The sequence below is a fragment of the Urtica dioica genome, chromosome 1 (genome assembly GCF_054948205.1).
Source record: "Urtica dioica subsp. dioica isolate 48M chromosome 1, U.dioica_male_clone48M_v1_H2, whole genome shotgun sequence".
NCBI lineage: Eukaryota > Viridiplantae > Streptophyta > Magnoliopsida > Rosales > Urticaceae > Urtica > Urtica dioica.
Window position 1 is genome coordinate 4,467,841 of NC_142756.1, and position 16,216 is coordinate 4,484,056.

The following is a 16,216-nucleotide window of genomic DNA, read 5'->3' on the forward strand; positions in this document are numbered from 1 at the left end:
CACCGAATATTTACTTTGGTTCATTTCTAAAACTCGAGTTCTCAGGTGACAGACAGACCTTAGTGACCGATCCGGGAACGCCCGTCTATTTTCTTTTAGTCCCTAACTCCATTCACCCACTCTCGTTTTCACTCTCAAACACCATCTTTGAGAGCGATCGGCAACGAATTAGGACTCAGAAGACACTGCAAAACTCGAGCAGATGCGGGCTCGGATCACACCTTCGCGACCCTCGGAATCTCAGATACGACTTCGTCATTCTCAACGTGGCCCTCAGTAAGCTCTCCGCTGATTTGCCCATATCATTAACCAAATACTCTAATCCCTGATTGATATCTATCCAACAAATCCAAACAAAAAAACGCCAAAACAATTGAACATTGGCTCCCAAAAAAAAAAAAATTCATTGACCCATCTAATCCAAGAGAGGTTCTTTGACGAGCAGATCCATCTTCTGCTGGAGAAACTGGAGAGCGTCGTGGCGCCCCTGTTTGACCAAAAGCTGCGAGAGGCGCCGGAACGTGACCCCGACAGGGCGCAGTCCGTTCTCGATCATCTCCTCGGCGAGGACGCACGCCCTCTCGGCGTCCCCCCCGCGACACAGCCCGTCGATGAGAACCGAAAACGTGTGCATACTCGGCACGAACCCTCTCCTCTTCATGTACCGCCACATCCCGACGGCGCCCTCGACCTGCCCCCTGCCGCACAGCATCTTGATCATCATCGTGTACGTGTCCGCGTCGGGGTCGCACCTCCGCGACATCTTCCGGAACGCCGCCGCCGCCTCCTCGCACTCCCCGCGTCCGATCAATCCCCCGATCACGACGTTCGCCGTCCTCGCGTTGGGCCCGATCCCCCGCCGCGCCATCTCGCGGACCGCCCCGTAGGCCGCGTCCGTCATCCCGCCCCGCACGTAGGCCCCCGCCAGCGCGTTGTAGGCCGCCGCGTCCGCCGCGACCCCGCCCCGCTCCATCGCTCGGAACGCGGCCTCGGCCTCCTCGACCCGACCCTCGCGCCCGTGCGCGTGGATCAACACCGTGTGGACGTACGAGCTCGGGGAAGCCATGGCCTCGACGATTCCGGCGGCTTCGTCGCCTCGCCCGGCCTTGCACAGCAAGTCGACCATGATCCCGAACGTGACCGCGTCCGGTTCGACCCCGCGGTCCACCATCTCGCGGAAGACTTCCCGGGCTCGGGGCAGGTTCGGCTCCCGGCCCCACCCTTCCATCAGGATGCTGTAGCTCTTCGGGCCCGGGTCGAAGCGGTCCCTGAGGATAAATGTGGGCATTTTTGACCGGTTAAAATTAACCAAGTAGTTAATTTTAAGAATAATATAATGGACTAGGCCACTTGAAACGTTAGCATTGCTATCTAGCCAACGCTTCAAACATGTTTCGAATACAACCACTGAATCTGACGCGGCAAAGTTAATTTCTGTTATATTTTAGATATTTGTATACTGTTTATTTATGTTAAACCAATTTATTGAATATTTCAAATAAATCTCGAAATTCTAAACTGCCCGTTTTCCAGTAAAAGCCTAAAATTGCTAATTATAAACAAAAATCTCCAACACGATTAGTCACAAATGCTTTTTGACAAGCATTCGCTGCATTACGCCGAGTGAACCAAAACCCTATTAATAGATAAGAACACAGTCCAACGAATTCCCAAAAAAATAAATTTGTATCATATTACAACTAGTAACTAATCCTAACATTGACGTATTGAAAAAGATTCATATAAGCAAAAAACCTCAAATATCCCTGATCACGAGACAACGTAATTTATCATAATTTTAAGTTTGTACGTGGCTAGTTAGCTACAGAACTCTTAATTTTAACCGGTTATTTCACGGTTAACCGACCATCAAGAAAATGAAATATTGAAACTAACAGGTTAATTGGTTAACTGTTCTAAAAAAATACGGTTAACACCGGTTAATCATATTGTCTAACCTTTTACCTGAGGGAGTCGAAGACCTCCTGCGCCTTCCTGACGTTTCCGGACTTGCAGAGGGCGCTGAGGAGGCCGTCGAGCGCGGCCTGGTTCTGCGCCACGCCGTGCTTCTCCATCGAGTTGAAGCAGTAGAGAGCCTCGTCGACCTTCCTCGCGCGGGCGTACTTCCTCATGATCACGCAGAAGGTCTCCACGTTCAGAACGCCCTCGGACTTCATGGACCCCACGACCTCCCACACGAGCTCGAACTGGCGGATCTTCGCCAGGGACTCGATCACCGCGTGGTGGGCCCGCACCGTGTGGGCCGCGGCTCCGCCGGACCAGCGGTAGAAGCGGTACGCGAGGAGGCCGGCGTTGCGGAACCGGGAGAGGACGGCCTGGACGACCTCCGGCGTGGGGCGGACGCCGGAGTGGTCGAGGGCCGTGTCGATCGCCGACGCCGGAGTCGATGATAGGATTCGGCAGAGTGTCTCCGTTGGGTCCGGAGTCGCCGGAGCGACTTTGGGTGTCCGAGAGAGACCGTGGGTGAGGACTGAGGGTTGGATTCGGGCCGAGATTTTCTTCATCTTCTTTCACTTGAAAAGAGGGGAGTGAAACTGTTTTTTTTTTTTTCTTTGAAAGGGTACAAACTAGCAAAAATTCTTATGTAATGAAAACACCATTTTTTTTTTTTTTTTTTTTTTTTTTGCAGAAGAAAAACAATGTAGAGTCGAGACCAGGATACAAGCCTAACAACAGTGCTACTGAATTTAGATTTTTTTTTTTGCTTTCAAGAACAGAACAATACATGAATGGAAAAAAAAATGAGATTGAGATTGATTATCTAGTTTGATTTTTATACTTGAAGCAGCCAAGCTATAAGGAATCCTTCTAATTCTGTTAAGGCTGTGGTGAGTTTGACTTCAACTCCGACTCGAATTGGACGACGATCGGAGGTTGGTCGGCGGTGAGTTTAGGGTTCGAGACACGCAAGCAGAAACAAAACAAAAGATTAAAGATATAAAGAATGTGAAGCATACCTCAATGATTGATTTAGGCTGTATTTGGAGTAGAACATTAAACGTCGGTCACAGGATTCGGGCTCGAGATTGCGAATATGTTAGCATCCCTGTCACCGTGAAATCGGGGCTCGTCGGCGGAGCTTCGACGGTGGAGAAGTGAACACTGGACACTGGGCAAGATCTTTTAACTCAGTCATTTGACACCTACTTGCAAATATAGACATGTTATTAAATTGCGTGTCTTTGTTTTGTTAGGAAATTTCGTATTCTATGTGTATTAACTAGTATAATTGAATTTATATGTGTCAAAAATTAAAAATCTGAAATATATGTACAATTTTTCTTTTTTAAGGAGAAAGGAAGTACTATACAATTTTACTTAAATTGTCTTTAAACATATAATTTTTTTTTTACAAATAATTAGCTGTTTAGCCATCTAAAACACTAGCAATTTGGTTTTAGTCAACCTTTCGTTAATTTCTCGTAAATAGCCATCTTGCTTACGTGGCAGCTTATTAATTGAATTAGTTTTACCTTTTTGTCCTTACGCTATTTTAATTAGGCATTTTTTTTTTAAATTTCGAATTAAATATTGAAACCGAATAGGGAAGTCTTCAAATTTGAAATTTGAATTTTGAGCAGATTTTGAAAGTTCTCAGCCATTAATTGTTATGTATTTGGAAATTTTCAGCGTTGACTTTAGTTAATTAGTTTCTATTTTCGTTGCAATTCATTAGGTAATTAATTTCGAATTAATTCTTCATTCATTGATATTATTTTGTCTTCATATATTCATAATTTCCAGAATTTTCGTGCTCAAAATATTTCCAGAATTTTTTAAGTTTATTTACAAGAGTATACTGTAAATTGGCTTTCTATTTACAGTGAATATACTGTAAATAAGCTTCGTATTTACACGAATATACTGTAAATAAGCTTCGTATTTACTGGAATATACTGTAAATATGATTTCTATTTACACGAACATACTGTAAATATGATATCTATTTACACGAACATACTGTATTAAAAAAAAAAAAAAAAAACCATAAACTTTCTCAGCAAGAAGCTTGATGCTCGTCGCCGCCACCTTCGTCGCCACCAGCAGCAGCCCCACGCCGCCCACCACCACGTACCCCAAAATGGCCCGCGCCTTCGTCGCCATCCACCGCGATCCCCGCGTCACCTCTTCCACAGCGTCCTTCTCAGACTCGATCCCGATGCAGATTCAAACAATTTTCTACAGCAGATCCAAAAAAACAACGCCACTCACTCAAACAATACTATTGATTTCAAAAACAACGTCATTCTCATATTAAAAATCATTAATTAACATTCTTGAACAAAAACATTAGGATGCAAACACAATTTCTCGGTAAAGTAAGAACAACCTTTTTTGGAAAAAAAAAAAAATAGAGCAGTCGTAAAAAAAAATTTAGAACAGCCATTTTTGAAAAAAAAAAAAAAAAAAAAAAAAAACTCGGGATATTACATTTTGTTTGTTGTCGGGTTCGAGTGTTTATGATCTTCAATTGCATAAAAGCTTCCGAAAACTCTTTAATCGCCGAAAAGTTCCAGAACTTCTTCATTAGCCGAGTTTCGATCTGAGTTTTTTTTTTTTTTTTTTTTGCTCTGAAATGGTTTGGGTTTTTTTGTTATGAAATTGTGTTCGAGTGATTTGTTGAGGCTGCGTGATTTGGTGTATTAATTAATGACGTTAATGACGTTCCTTGAATAGCGGGAGTAGTTATTGACCGAATATTTGGTTTTTAATTTTTTAATATCTGGAATAAAAATGGGCAGGAGTTATTTAAGGTCATTCATGTCTTTTAACATGTTATAAATAGATTGTTGTGGCTATTAACAAAAAATTAACAGAAAGTTGGCTAAAACGAAAATCCTTATAACCGTGTGGCTTATATAGCTATATAACCCTTTTTTTTATTGGAAAAAATTAATCCTATACTTAAAAGTGCCTATACCTTTCACTTCATAATAGACTTTGTTGTGTCTTAGATTGAAGCTGGCTATCCAAAAAAATCCTTTCAATATGCAACTTATATACTAGAGAATAGACACACTAACACAGACTCCAACTAATAAACAATTTTCTCAAAAACGTAACAGAAATGATTAAATTATATTTCACCAATCTAAAGTTAAGCTTTCAACTTGTTAACTTAAAACATCTCCACCAATTCAACAATGCGTGAAATATTAATTTGGATCGATCAAGTCGTGCAAAGCGTTTCAGAATGGTCGTTCGGCTTTGTTCTAATGCAAAATTTTCAATAAATTCAAAAACTCTCAATCACACATGATTTCTTTTTATTAAACTTCTTACTACGAAAGATTTACTTAATACCATTAGTTATGAGAAAAATGAGACTAACTTACAAACAGTGGCGGACCCAGGTAGAGGGGTGAGGATGCCTTGACCCCCTCCAATCAAAAGTTTCAGACCAAATAAATTTCAGCCAATTTTTTTTTTTTTTTACAGTTAAATTTTTTTTTGGCCCCCCCTAAAAAAAATGGCCAAAAAAAAATTTATGGGTCCGCCACTGCTTACAGATGGATGCTATCATGTTGATTTCTTCTAATGTAAATAATTGTCGTCAATACGAGTATGTGATAGGTGCGTTAATCACGTGTAAAACTCCTATTTCCCGAACCAAAAACCGACGAGTCCTCAAGTATTTTAATGGTTTTTAGTAGGTTTTTGAGTAGTTTCAGGTTCAGAGGAGTAATAGAGCGTCTACAATCAACTTCGTGGAAAGAGGACGGGATTTGGAGACAAAACGGTCGAAATAGAGTCAAAAAAGCGATAAGCAGAAAGTTGTCGACTACGCGCGCCGCGCACCCTCCCTAGCGCGCCGCGCGATGACAGGATTCGAGACCGCGCGCCGCGCTCGACGATAGCGCGCCGCGCATACTGGGAGCGCAAATTGTGAAAATGCACAGAGTCTTATGCGCGCTCCGCACATAACCTGGAGTTCGGATCGCGCGCCGCGCATGGACGACCGCGCGCCGCGCCCTCCTTCGGGTTTTGACGGACTTACTTTCCGTTTTTGATGTTTTTGGGCGAATTAAACCATTCCAAAGGCCCAATATGCTCCGAAAATCACCCATTGGCCTATTTATGTGACTCTAAGCTCTGAAAACCACATCTTCCCTTTTGTTTTAAGTTTCTTTTTTATTGTTTGGTTGTTCTTGAGAGCTTTTGAAAGAGGAAAAAGGCGTTCTTCAACGGAATTGACAACCCGACGAGTTCTCCTTCTCCGAATTCATTCGTTCTTCTTTCTTCCCTTTCTTTTATTTATTTTATTGCTTTAGATTATTGTTGAACATCAATTTTATTTAATATGAATTCTGTGTTGGTTTCAATCTTTATTTTAGTGCTTTTAATTATTCTGTTATGTTTAGCGTTGATTATGAACACCATTAGAGGCTAAGTTTCTTTTGGGGTTGCGATGTAGCCGGGATTGATAACAGTTGGGGGGCTCGTTAGGGTTAGATAATTATTGCTTGCTTCATTATTATGGATTGCTTGATGTGAATTGTTCATTATGCTTTCTAGTGCTTGATCACCATTAGAACTGTTATCTAGGATTGTTTAGCTACTCGAGAGAGAGTAAATAATCGTGCTTTTGTTCATGTCATCATAGTTGATCCTAGGTTAGAAAATCTAGGCAATTTATGTAATCGTTTGAACTCTTGTTTCATTGCGTGTGATTGTTTTAATAGGATTAGATGCCGAGAGGATAATAATCCGTCAATTACATAGGTTTGCTAGAACACTCGAGAGAGGCTAGTTAATAATTTTGATAGAGTGAGATTAGCATCCATAGGAGTAGATTTTGTTGTTCGCGCCCGAAAACCCCCCGACCTAGTTAGCCCTGGTGAAGTCGTGACCCCTACTTTCTCTTCTTGTAAAACTCGTATTTAACTCTCTGCTTTAGTTTTATTATTGCTTTTGTTACAACCATCTTCTTAATTTTACTTGGAATTAATTAGCATCAAGTTTTAGGAAATCGCTAGAGTAACTAGTCTATGTGGGATCGATATCCGTTACTTACGTAACACTATTACTTGTTCGATACGTCCGCTTGCGTGCTAGTTACAAAAATATCGCAACAGTATGACCTATATCTTGAAGAAAATGGGCTGTGGTTTTTGACGGATTAGCAAATTTGGTTTTTATTTTGTTGTGGTTTTTGACGGATTAGCAAATTTGGTTTTAATTATATACCCCATTCTATTCCATTAGAGAGCCTTTTGAGGTAGAGCCGCAGAATGATATAAACGAAAGTAGCTAGAAAATCTGAAGTGCTACAAGCAATTGCCATGCTATTTTAAATCAGCACTTGTTAAAAAAAAAAAAACAACAACAAACGTTGCATCTAGTTTTATGTTAAATTGTTTGATCAGTCCGTACACAATGAATATAATAACTTGCAACAAACAAGACTGATTCGGCCATTGTCACAAGATCTCATTTAATCCATGAGAAGTAAGACTCAATTGCGTATTCTCTCCCAATGAACAATCAGCCATCTATATGCAAGAAAAAAAAAAACAAATAAAGTTCTGATATGAAAATTGATACATATCGTTCACTTGCAGAACACTAGTTTGATCTTTTTTGATGAACCATCATGAACGAAAGAAAAAAATAAAATTATCGAGTTCACAACTGAAATTTATTAAAGTCCGTCTACAGTATAGGACTGTAACTTTTGCAAATCTCTTGACACGTCAGCTAAAGAGCAATCGTCAAATCTCTACTTCCCTAACAAAAAAAACAGTGATGTCAAAGAGAAACAAAACACCCAAAAGATTACTGAAACAGAGAGAGCTAAACAAAAAGTAGCCATGATCGTCTCCAAGGTAGAGTCTCTTCACCACAACATAGGCTCCAAAATGACAACTCAACTACCTAAGAATCTTGATAACAAAAATGGCTACTTATTAGCAATGTATCATTTCAAGAAAAGAAAAAAAAAATTGAATAAAACACATTCTACGGTTCTACAGTTCTACTTAAGTATTGAGTCAACGATCCATTCTCCCAGTTTTGACACTCCACATCATCAAAGCTCTGTAATCAAATAATTCGTTCATGTCTCAATGCAGAAATCATATTGGGGAATTCATAACATAAAGAGCCATGAATCGAAAATGCTAGTGATGTAATTTGAGCCACTAATTAGGTATGAGAAAAATTTAGGTCTCAAACGGATAAACAATTCTTCAATAAATAAATTTTAACAAAAATTGAAAAATTCAGGACTGTATCTTAGCAATTGGTAACCCTAGCTGGAAAATGTAAAACGAAAAAAAGGAAGACCCTAGCTGGAAAATGTAAAACGAAAAAAAGGGAGAGAGAAATCACCTTCAACATTCCAACCGTAAATGGGGTTGGAAACGGAAAGTCTCGAGATAAGCAACGAAGAAGCAGTGGCGGTGTGAAAAGGAAGCATCGAGTCCAGGCATCGACTCATCTCCGTAACCGACCTTTTATTAAAAAAAAAAAAAAAAAAAAACAAAAAAGAAGAAAGAAATTCAGTCAAAACATCCATATTTACACACTCCGATATCAAATCTGTGTGAGTGTTATCGAAATTACCTGGAGAACGTAGGTTGAGAGAGACGATTCTTAGGGACCGAGAACGGCGAGCCAGACGGCTTAGGATTTGCGGCGAACCTCGAAGCCGATCCAGCTCGCCCGGCAGATCGAGCGGCTGACCTCGCGGCGGCCAAGCACGACATTTTTTTTTTGTTCTTGTATCTTACGTTTGAAGAAGGGTTTTAGGAATTTCGTAGAGGAATGGAAAGGGTATTTCTTTGAGTTTTATATTATTATTATTATTATTATTATTATGATTGTTATTTACTTTTGGCGTTGGAAAAAAAAATTATAAACATGAACTTGACATTTATGAGAGAAAATTGAATTTCTACGCCTAAATATTTTGAATTTAATTTAGAGAAATTGTCTCATTTGCCACCAATTTAATAACATTTTCTCATTTTCCACCAAAAGACTAATTTGGCCCAAATGCCACAATCTATGTCAACAATGTTATCATCTAATAGTGAAGGACAAAAATAAATGTCAACATTGTTGACATAGATGGTGGTATTTTGGGTCAAATTAGTCTTTTGGTGGAAAGTGGAAAAATGTTATGAAATTGGTGGCAAATGAGGCAATTTCTCTTTAATTTATAGATACTAAGTTAAAATTTGAGAAACTATAAACTTTTATACCAAATAGACATAAATGCTTTTAAAAAGACACTCGTCCAAAGGAAGGAAGAGTGGATACCATTTGACACAAGCGTGAAAGGAAGAGTCGAGTTCGTCGAGCCCAAAAGCTGATGCAGCTTGGTGGTCGTATTTGTGGAAGATGAACATACCCTCTAAAATGATCATACACGTATAAGAATTGGATTCTAACATCGAATCAACCTTAAGAGACGAAATTGTATCGAGGTGCAACCGCGGTTGGAGACTCGCTTCCATGCGTTGTATGAATGTAGGGAAAGAAATTGTGTTTGGGAAGTTGCGTGACTATGAGACGGGGTGAAGAGGACCAAAGTCGAAGATATTGTAAGGCGGTTGATGAAGTTATATCGGGACTTTGCGAAAGATGAGATGACAATCTCTTAACTAATTAGTCGAGTTTGGAATCATCGTAACAACTCGGTGCTGAAAAATTCAATGTGGTTGGTCGAGTGAACTATGGAGTGGATGACTTCGTACTTGAGAGAGTTAAAGCTAAACAATAAGTCAACACAATAACGTTGCCAAGTCACACCCTCACAAACCTGGCTACAACCGGAACAAAGGGGTTATAGCTATCCTGGTCGGTGATGTCTATGAGGAAGGGAGGGAATCAAGGGGTTGTTTGGTATTGAGGCGTCATGATGGGATTAGAAGACTTTTACTCGAGCATTGAAACTAGCGAAAACGGAAGCGATTGTCATTATTTATGGTATTCAAACGGCAGTAGAGTTGAAACTCCAAAAGGTGGCTATTTAATCTTAATTGTCTGCACATTATCATCTATACAGAGAAGGGGGAGTCACTGGGATGAAATTAGGACTTGTTGTAGACGAAATTTTGCATTTTTTTAAGATGTTTCAAAGTCTATTCATTTTCATTTATTCCTCGATTTTATTACGTTCTTGTTCACAGTCTAATAAAAGATTCTCTACAACTTGATGTCTTTGTATTGTGGGTTAATAGTAACCCCAATTGTATTTGGGTGAGATGGCGAAGTAATAAAATGTGTAAAAAAATGACATACTTATCTATAGAAATTCATTCTCACTTACGCCAACAAAATCCTTCGACTATCTAGCTCACTCATGATTCTAAGACGACCCTTATCAAATTGATTATGTTAAGAAATAGATTTACTTCATAAATATTTTCTAAGATAAAATTGGATGATTAATACTAAAGCCAGAGATTAAATGTGATAGGCATGTATAAAAATCCAACACATACATATGACACTTGATTAAAATTATGTTAGACTAACTTAGACTAAAACAAAAACAACAAAATGAGCCATACGCAAAATTTAGAGTATATACATGTACATATGACACTTGATTAAAATTACAGAAAATAATATGATATATTTAGACATGTTGTTATGTTAAACTTCTATCCTAACTCCCAAGTATATAATAATTAAGAAAATAACTTAGACTAAGGGAAACTTGATAAAGCAAGCTTGATAAAGCATGTGATTTGAAAACCAAACCATGTTTTGGTTCACTTAGGAAAACCAAGCATCTCACCATGTAAAATGTCCAAATTATCCTTAAATGAATTTTTTTTCAAAATCAATCCTTCACTCACTCACTCCCCTTCCCTTCCTTTCCCTCACGTGTGGTTTTTCAATTCTAAAACAAAAAAAAACGCACAGCCCTCCCATACCTTCCATTTTCAATTCAAAACCCAAAAAAAAAAAAAAACCCGCTCATCCCGTCCCAAACCCCCACGCACGGCCAAACTCCACGCACGGCAAACGGCAAACCCCCACGCACGTATGGGTAAGTTTCGATCCCTAATTCGACGATTTTTTGTATTTTATGTGTTTGATTTCCTGAAAAAAAGAGTTTGAGTTTGTCATGTTGGATCCAGAAAAAAGTTCGAAATTGTTGTCTGTAATTTCGAACTTTATAGCTGTTATTTCGATTGCATTTCGAACTTTATAGCTGTTATTTCGATTGCATTTCGAAGGTTACGATGCCCACGCCCTAATTCGTTTAAACTCAAATTTTTTGAGCCTTCTATGTAGTTAAACAGTTGAGAGAAGAAAAATGGGTAAGTTTCGATCCCTAATTCGATGATATTTTGTAAGAGGGATGTTTGATTTCCTGAGAAAAAGAGTTTGAGTTCGTCATGTTGGATCCAGAAAAAAGTTCGAAATTGTTGTCTGTAATTTCGAAGTTTATAGCTGTTATTTCGATTTCATTTCGAACTTTTTAACTTGAAATTGTTGTCTGTAATTTCGAAGTTTATAGCTGTTATTTCGATTTCATTTCGAACTTTTTAACTTGAAATTGTTGTCTGTAATTTCGAAGTTTATAGCTGTTATTTCGATTTCATTTCGAACTTTTTAACTTGAAATTGTTGTCTGTAGTTTCGAAGTTTATAGTTGTTATTTCGATTTCATTTCAAACTTTTTAACTTGAAATTGTTGTCTGTAGTTTCGAAGTTTTTAGTTTTATATTGTTAATGATTTCGAAGTTTTATGGCTTTTTTTATATACTGTTTCAAATATTAGTTATTAATTTTTGGTGTTTTGTGACATAATTTTTTGCAGTGGTGAATGATGAAGGTTTATTTTTTGACCCTGACGAAGCTGTCAATATTCATGATGAAACTTTGGACCATCCGGATGATGATATCGGTAATGGTGAAGAAGAAGAAGATGGTGAGGAAGACGACGATGAAGATGATGTCAACGATGGAGATGATGACAACGATGAAGATGATGAAGTGGAAGACGATGATGGTGAGGAAGACAAGGATGAAGGTGACGGCAGCAATGAAGAGGAAGAAGATGAAGACGATGATGACGAAGGGATGGCAGCCCCCGAGACGACAAGCAACGTGGCAGCCCCGGAGACGACAAGCACCGTGGCAGCTCCCGAGACGGCAGCCCCCGAAGCGGAAGCCCCCGTGGCAGCCACCGAGACGGCAACCACCGTGACAGCCCCCGTGACGGCAACCACCGTGGCAGCCCCCGTTGACGACGACGACGACTTCGTCAACCCTCCGGCGAAAGAGACGGCAACCACCGTGGCAGCCCCCATGACGGCAACCTCTGTGGCAGCCCCCGATGACGACGACGACGACTTCGTCAACCCTCCGGCGAAAGAATCTGTCCGCGTCTATGGTAAGTTCTCAATTTTCAAACTGTTTTGCCTATATTTCATGGTTTATGTGCTTTTTAATTATTTTATGTTGGATTGTGTAGTTTCGAAGAGAAAGAGCAAGCGGCCCATAAAGCATGATGATTACACTCCGTTGAACACAACCAAACTGAAAAGCCTGAAAAAGGGGTGATGAAAATTACTTTGATAGTGTTGGAGACTAGTTTTTTGGATGAAAATTGGGTTTGTAATGTTTCTTGATAATTACTTTGGTAGTTTTGGAGACTAGTTTTTTGGATGATATTTTGGTTTGTAATGTATACATGAATAACCCGAAATGTCTGAAATCCTTGACAAAAAATAACTGAAATGTCTGAAATCCATTACAAAAATGAACTGAAATGTCTGAAATCAAGCACATAAACTAACTGAAAACTCTGAAATCAAACACATAAAATAACTGAAATGTCTGAAATTCATCACATAAACAAACTGAAAACTCTGAAAAAATTGACAAAAAATTACTGAAATGTCTGAAATCCATTACAAAAATGAACTGAAATGTCTGAAATCAAGCACATAAACTAACTGAAAACTCTGAAATCCTTGACAAAAAATTACTGAAATTCACGGGTGTTACGCACAAGGAAATCCTCAACTTGGAGTGACCAGAATTCTCTAACATAAATGACGTCACACTAGCGTCCGATGCCAAAATGAGAGGAGGCATTGGTCTTCCAGCCCAAACATACGCAGCTTCAAGTTTCAAATCGTATAACGACTCATCGACACAAAAAGCTTCGTACATAGCGATTAATAGCTCCGCCCGAGATATGTCTTTCGCGAGTGCACGCAGTTCGAATCGTGATTCATTAGGATATTCCCATTTTGTACCTTTGTTCACCAAGTACCATCAAATAAACAACATTTATTAACGTTTGAACCTGTTAAGAAGTTAAAAAGTATACATTAGAAGTCAAATCTGTACAAGTTAAAAAGTTCGAAATGAAATCGAAATAACAGCTATAAACTTCGAAACTACAGACAACAATTTCAAGTTAAAAAGTTCGAAATGAAATCGAAATAACAGCTATAAACTTCGAAACTACAGACAACAATTTCAAGTTAAAAAGTTCGAAATGAAATCGAAATAACAGCTATAAACTTCGAAATTACAGACAACAATTTCAAGTTAAAAAGTTCGAAATGAAATCGAAATAACAGCTATAAACTTCGAAATTACAGACAACAATTTCGAACTTTTTTCTGGATCCAACATGACGAACTCAAACTCTTTTTCTCAGGAAATCAAACATCTCTCTTACAAAATATCATCAAATTAGGGATCGAAACTTACCCATTTTTCTTCTCTCAACTGTTTAACTACATAGAAGGCTAAAAAAAATTGAGTTTAAACGAATTAGGGCATGGGCATCGTAACCTTCGAAATGCAAATCGAAATAACAGCTATAAAGTTCAAAATGCAATCGAAATAATAGCTATAAAGTTCGAAATTACAGACAACAATTTCGAACTTTTTTCTGGATCCAACATGACGAACTCAAACTCTTTTTTTCAGGAAATCAAACACATAAAATACAAAAAATCGTCGAATTAGGGATCGAAACTTACCCATTCGTGCGTGGGGGTTTGCTGTTTGCCGTGCGTGGAGGTTGGCTGTGCGTGGGGGTTTGGGACGGGATGAGCGGGTTTTTTTTTTTTTTGGGTTTTGAATTGAAAATGGAAGGTATGGGAGGGCTGTGCGTTTTTTTTGTTTCAGAATTGAAAAACCACACGTGAGGGAAGGGAAGGGAAGGGGAGTGAGTGAGTGAATGATTGATTTTGAAAAAAAAATTCATCTAAGGATAATTTGGACATTTTACATGGTGAGATGCTTGATTTTCCTAAGGGAACCAAAACATGGTTTGGTTTTCAAATCACATGCTTTATAAGCTTGTTTTATCAAGTTTCCCTAGACTAAAACAAAAACAACAAAATGAGCCATACGCAAAATTTAGAGTATATACATGTAAATATAATATCCAAAGGTCAAGTCCAAGAGAAGAACAGAGTCGAGAGAGAGATGGAAGAGGAAGAAGGGGTTCGGAATCGCAATCGGAACCCTAGGTCGATATCGGAGAGCGAAGTGGCGGTGTGGACGACCATCGACGGGTCTTTGGGCGTCAGCGAGGAAGAGTCGTTGGGTTACGCTCGCCGCTTCTACATTCTCGGCTTCTTCCTTCTTCCTCTCCTCTGGGCCCTCAACTGCTTCTACTTCTGGCCCGTTCTCCGCCATCGCCGATCTTTCCCCTCCATCTACCACTGTCAGTCATTCCTCTTTCCTCACATCCTTTCATTTCGTTCAAACTCGTGTCCGATTCCTGATCTCGCCATCGGAAACCATTCACTCGGCTTGTAGATAGAATCGTCGGAGTTCATTCTTTGCACGTTTCGCTATTCCTCGTCTTAGATTCAGATTTTTCGCTATCATGAATGACTAGTCAATTGAACGATAATTTTTTTTTTTTTAAGCTGCATTACAAATGGATTGTGGATTTTTATTTATTATTGACTTTATAGGCTCTTAGGAAGTTTGATCCAAGTGTGGGAGTTATAGAATGCTCATATGCTTTCCGTAGGAGCATTTTAAGGAACAATCAAGACTTAGCTCCCATATGTTGCCACGGATGTTTCGTATTAAAATTAATGAAGTATTTGGTCCATCGTTTGAGGGTTAGAATTTTGGAAAATTGAAAACTGGAAATGTTTGGTTTCGTTGCAGATGTTGTGAGGTCTGCTATTGGGTTCACGGTATTTTTCGTTCTTCTCTCTTCATGGGCGCTCACTTTCGCGATCGGTGGGGAGAGACTCTTCGGGCCCACTTGGAACCAGCTTGTTGTGTACAACCTCGCTGACAAAATTGGCTTGGATGCTTGGAGCTAAACTATCCATGTACGTTTTGTTTTTTGGGTTGTTTGAGATAGCTCAAATTCTGGCTCGTAGGACCGCTAGTTACCTTGAATTGGAATGATCATTGACATTGTATGTACTTAATCTACTGTAGATGGGAATAGTAAAAGTAAGTAAAGATGTTGTTTGTTGTAAGTATTACTCCAATGGAATAGAAATTCCATCATATTGGCTAATGAGTTGATCAGATTGATTACGCTGAACTTGTTATTCTACTTGTGATCTTGTCGTTAACTTAAAGCAGTTGGTCATTAAGAGTATTGGTGTTGAGTTGTCGCAAGAAAGTAATGATGATTTAGATATAGAAATTAGAAGGATATTGTTGGAGATGATTAGTTTTCTCATCAATTTCTTTGAGTCGCAAAAGATGTTTGAAAGCTACAATTTAGCTGTTAAAACTTAAAACGATAAATGTCTTTACTTTAGTTCACTCCACCAAACTGTTCGTCGTGCATTACATACATGGTCTGTATATTATTCGGCCATACACAACTGTACTTGATTATGAAGTTGGCTTGAAAAAGAAATTCCAACTTTCTTCCAGGATGTAGAGACTGTGCATTGTCATTTTTATTTGTATTTTCCTGTTACTAAACTACTCATCAAGAAGTGGCATCGCTGGAGTGGATGAGATTAACTCTCTTACTTGTATAATAAAATAGTTTTAATTGTATATCGTCATCGTTATCAGCTGTTCAATCTTTTGGTTATCAGTTTGCAACAGTCGTTTATGATGAACTTTATTAACAAAAAAATGAACGTTTAAATTTGAATGCGTAATTATCGTTTCCATTTGGTCGATAATGGTCGATCGCCATGCATGGTGGTAGACCATTTTGGTCGAAATCTGGGATTGGGAAAGTATAGGTTGATTTTGGCAATTTTGATTGC

The 16,216-nt window shown here is 39.0% G+C and overlaps 3 protein-coding genes across 7 annotated transcripts; 1 reads left to right on the forward strand and 2 right to left on the reverse strand.

The window, feature by feature from the left end:
• Positions 1-396: 396 nt before the first annotated feature.
• On the reverse strand, positions 397-3,156 carry APPR6 (Tetratricopeptide repeat (TPR)-like superfamily protein). Its single transcript, XM_089626177.1, has 3 exons — positions 2,979-3,156; positions 1,966-2,534; positions 397-1,268 (listed from the first exon to the last, which is right to left on the reverse strand). The coding sequence occupies exons 2-3, from the start codon at positions 2,523-2,525 to the stop codon at positions 416-418; spliced, it is 1,413 nt and encodes a 470-aa protein (XP_089482303.1). The 5' UTR covers positions 2,526-2,534; positions 2,979-3,156; the 3' UTR covers positions 397-415.
• A 4,332-nt stretch (positions 3,157-7,488) lies between these two features.
• On the reverse strand, positions 7,489-8,803 carry LOC149406579 (protein NUCLEAR FUSION DEFECTIVE 6, mitochondrial-like). 5 transcript variants are annotated; one of them, XM_089626137.1, is made up of 3 exons: positions 8,587-8,803; positions 8,353-8,474; positions 7,489-7,514 (listed from the first exon to the last, which is right to left on the reverse strand). In XM_089626137.1, the coding sequence occupies exons 1-3, from the start codon at positions 8,727-8,729 to the stop codon at positions 7,507-7,509; spliced, it is 273 nt and encodes a 90-aa protein (XP_089482263.1). In that variant the 5' UTR covers positions 8,730-8,803; the 3' UTR covers positions 7,489-7,506. The 5 variants fall into 5 exon arrangements, 3 of the variants coding, with proteins under 3 accessions (XP_089482263.1, XP_089482259.1, XP_089482270.1); XR_016301327.1 differs by lacking the exon at positions 7,489-7,514 and adding an exon at positions 7,534-7,896; XR_016301326.1 differs by lacking the exon at positions 7,489-7,514 and adding an exon at positions 7,534-7,904.
• Positions 8,804-14,380: 5,577 nt separating this feature from the next.
• On the forward strand, positions 14,381-15,521 carry LOC149406580 (gamma-secretase subunit). The gene is made up of 2 exons (XM_089625747.1): positions 14,381-14,679; positions 15,138-15,521. The coding sequence occupies exons 1-2, from the start codon at positions 14,439-14,441 to the stop codon at positions 15,296-15,298; spliced, it is 402 nt and encodes a 133-aa protein (XP_089481873.1). The 5' UTR covers positions 14,381-14,438; the 3' UTR covers positions 15,299-15,521.
• Positions 15,522-16,216: the final 695 nt, after the last annotated feature.

Bases quoted from the DNA above. Each gene is read 5' to 3' on its own strand.
- APPR6 (XM_089626177.1), bottom strand. From the start codon at position 2,525: ATGAAGAAAATCTCGGCCCGAATCCAACCCTCAGTCCTCACCCACGGT. The intron at 1,269-1,965 runs GTAAAAGGTTAG...ATTTATCCTCAG, and splicing joins GAGGTCTTCGACTCCCTCAG to GGACCGCTTCGACCCGGGCC.
- LOC149406580 (XM_089625747.1), top strand. From the start codon at position 14,439: ATGGAAGAGGAAGAAGGGGTTCGGAATCGCAATCGGAACCCTAGGTCG. The intron at 14,680-15,137 runs GTCAGTCATTCC...GTTTCGTTGCAG, and splicing joins TTTCCCCTCCATCTACCACT to ATGTTGTGAGGTCTGCTATT.
- LOC149406579 (XM_089626137.1), bottom strand. From the start codon at position 8,729: ATGTCGTGCTTGGCCGCCGCGAGGTCAGCCGCTCGATCTGCCGGGCGA. The intron at 8,475-8,586 runs GTAATTTCGATA...TTTTAATAAAAG, and splicing joins TCTCAACCTACGTTCTCCAG to GTCGGTTACGGAGATGAGTC.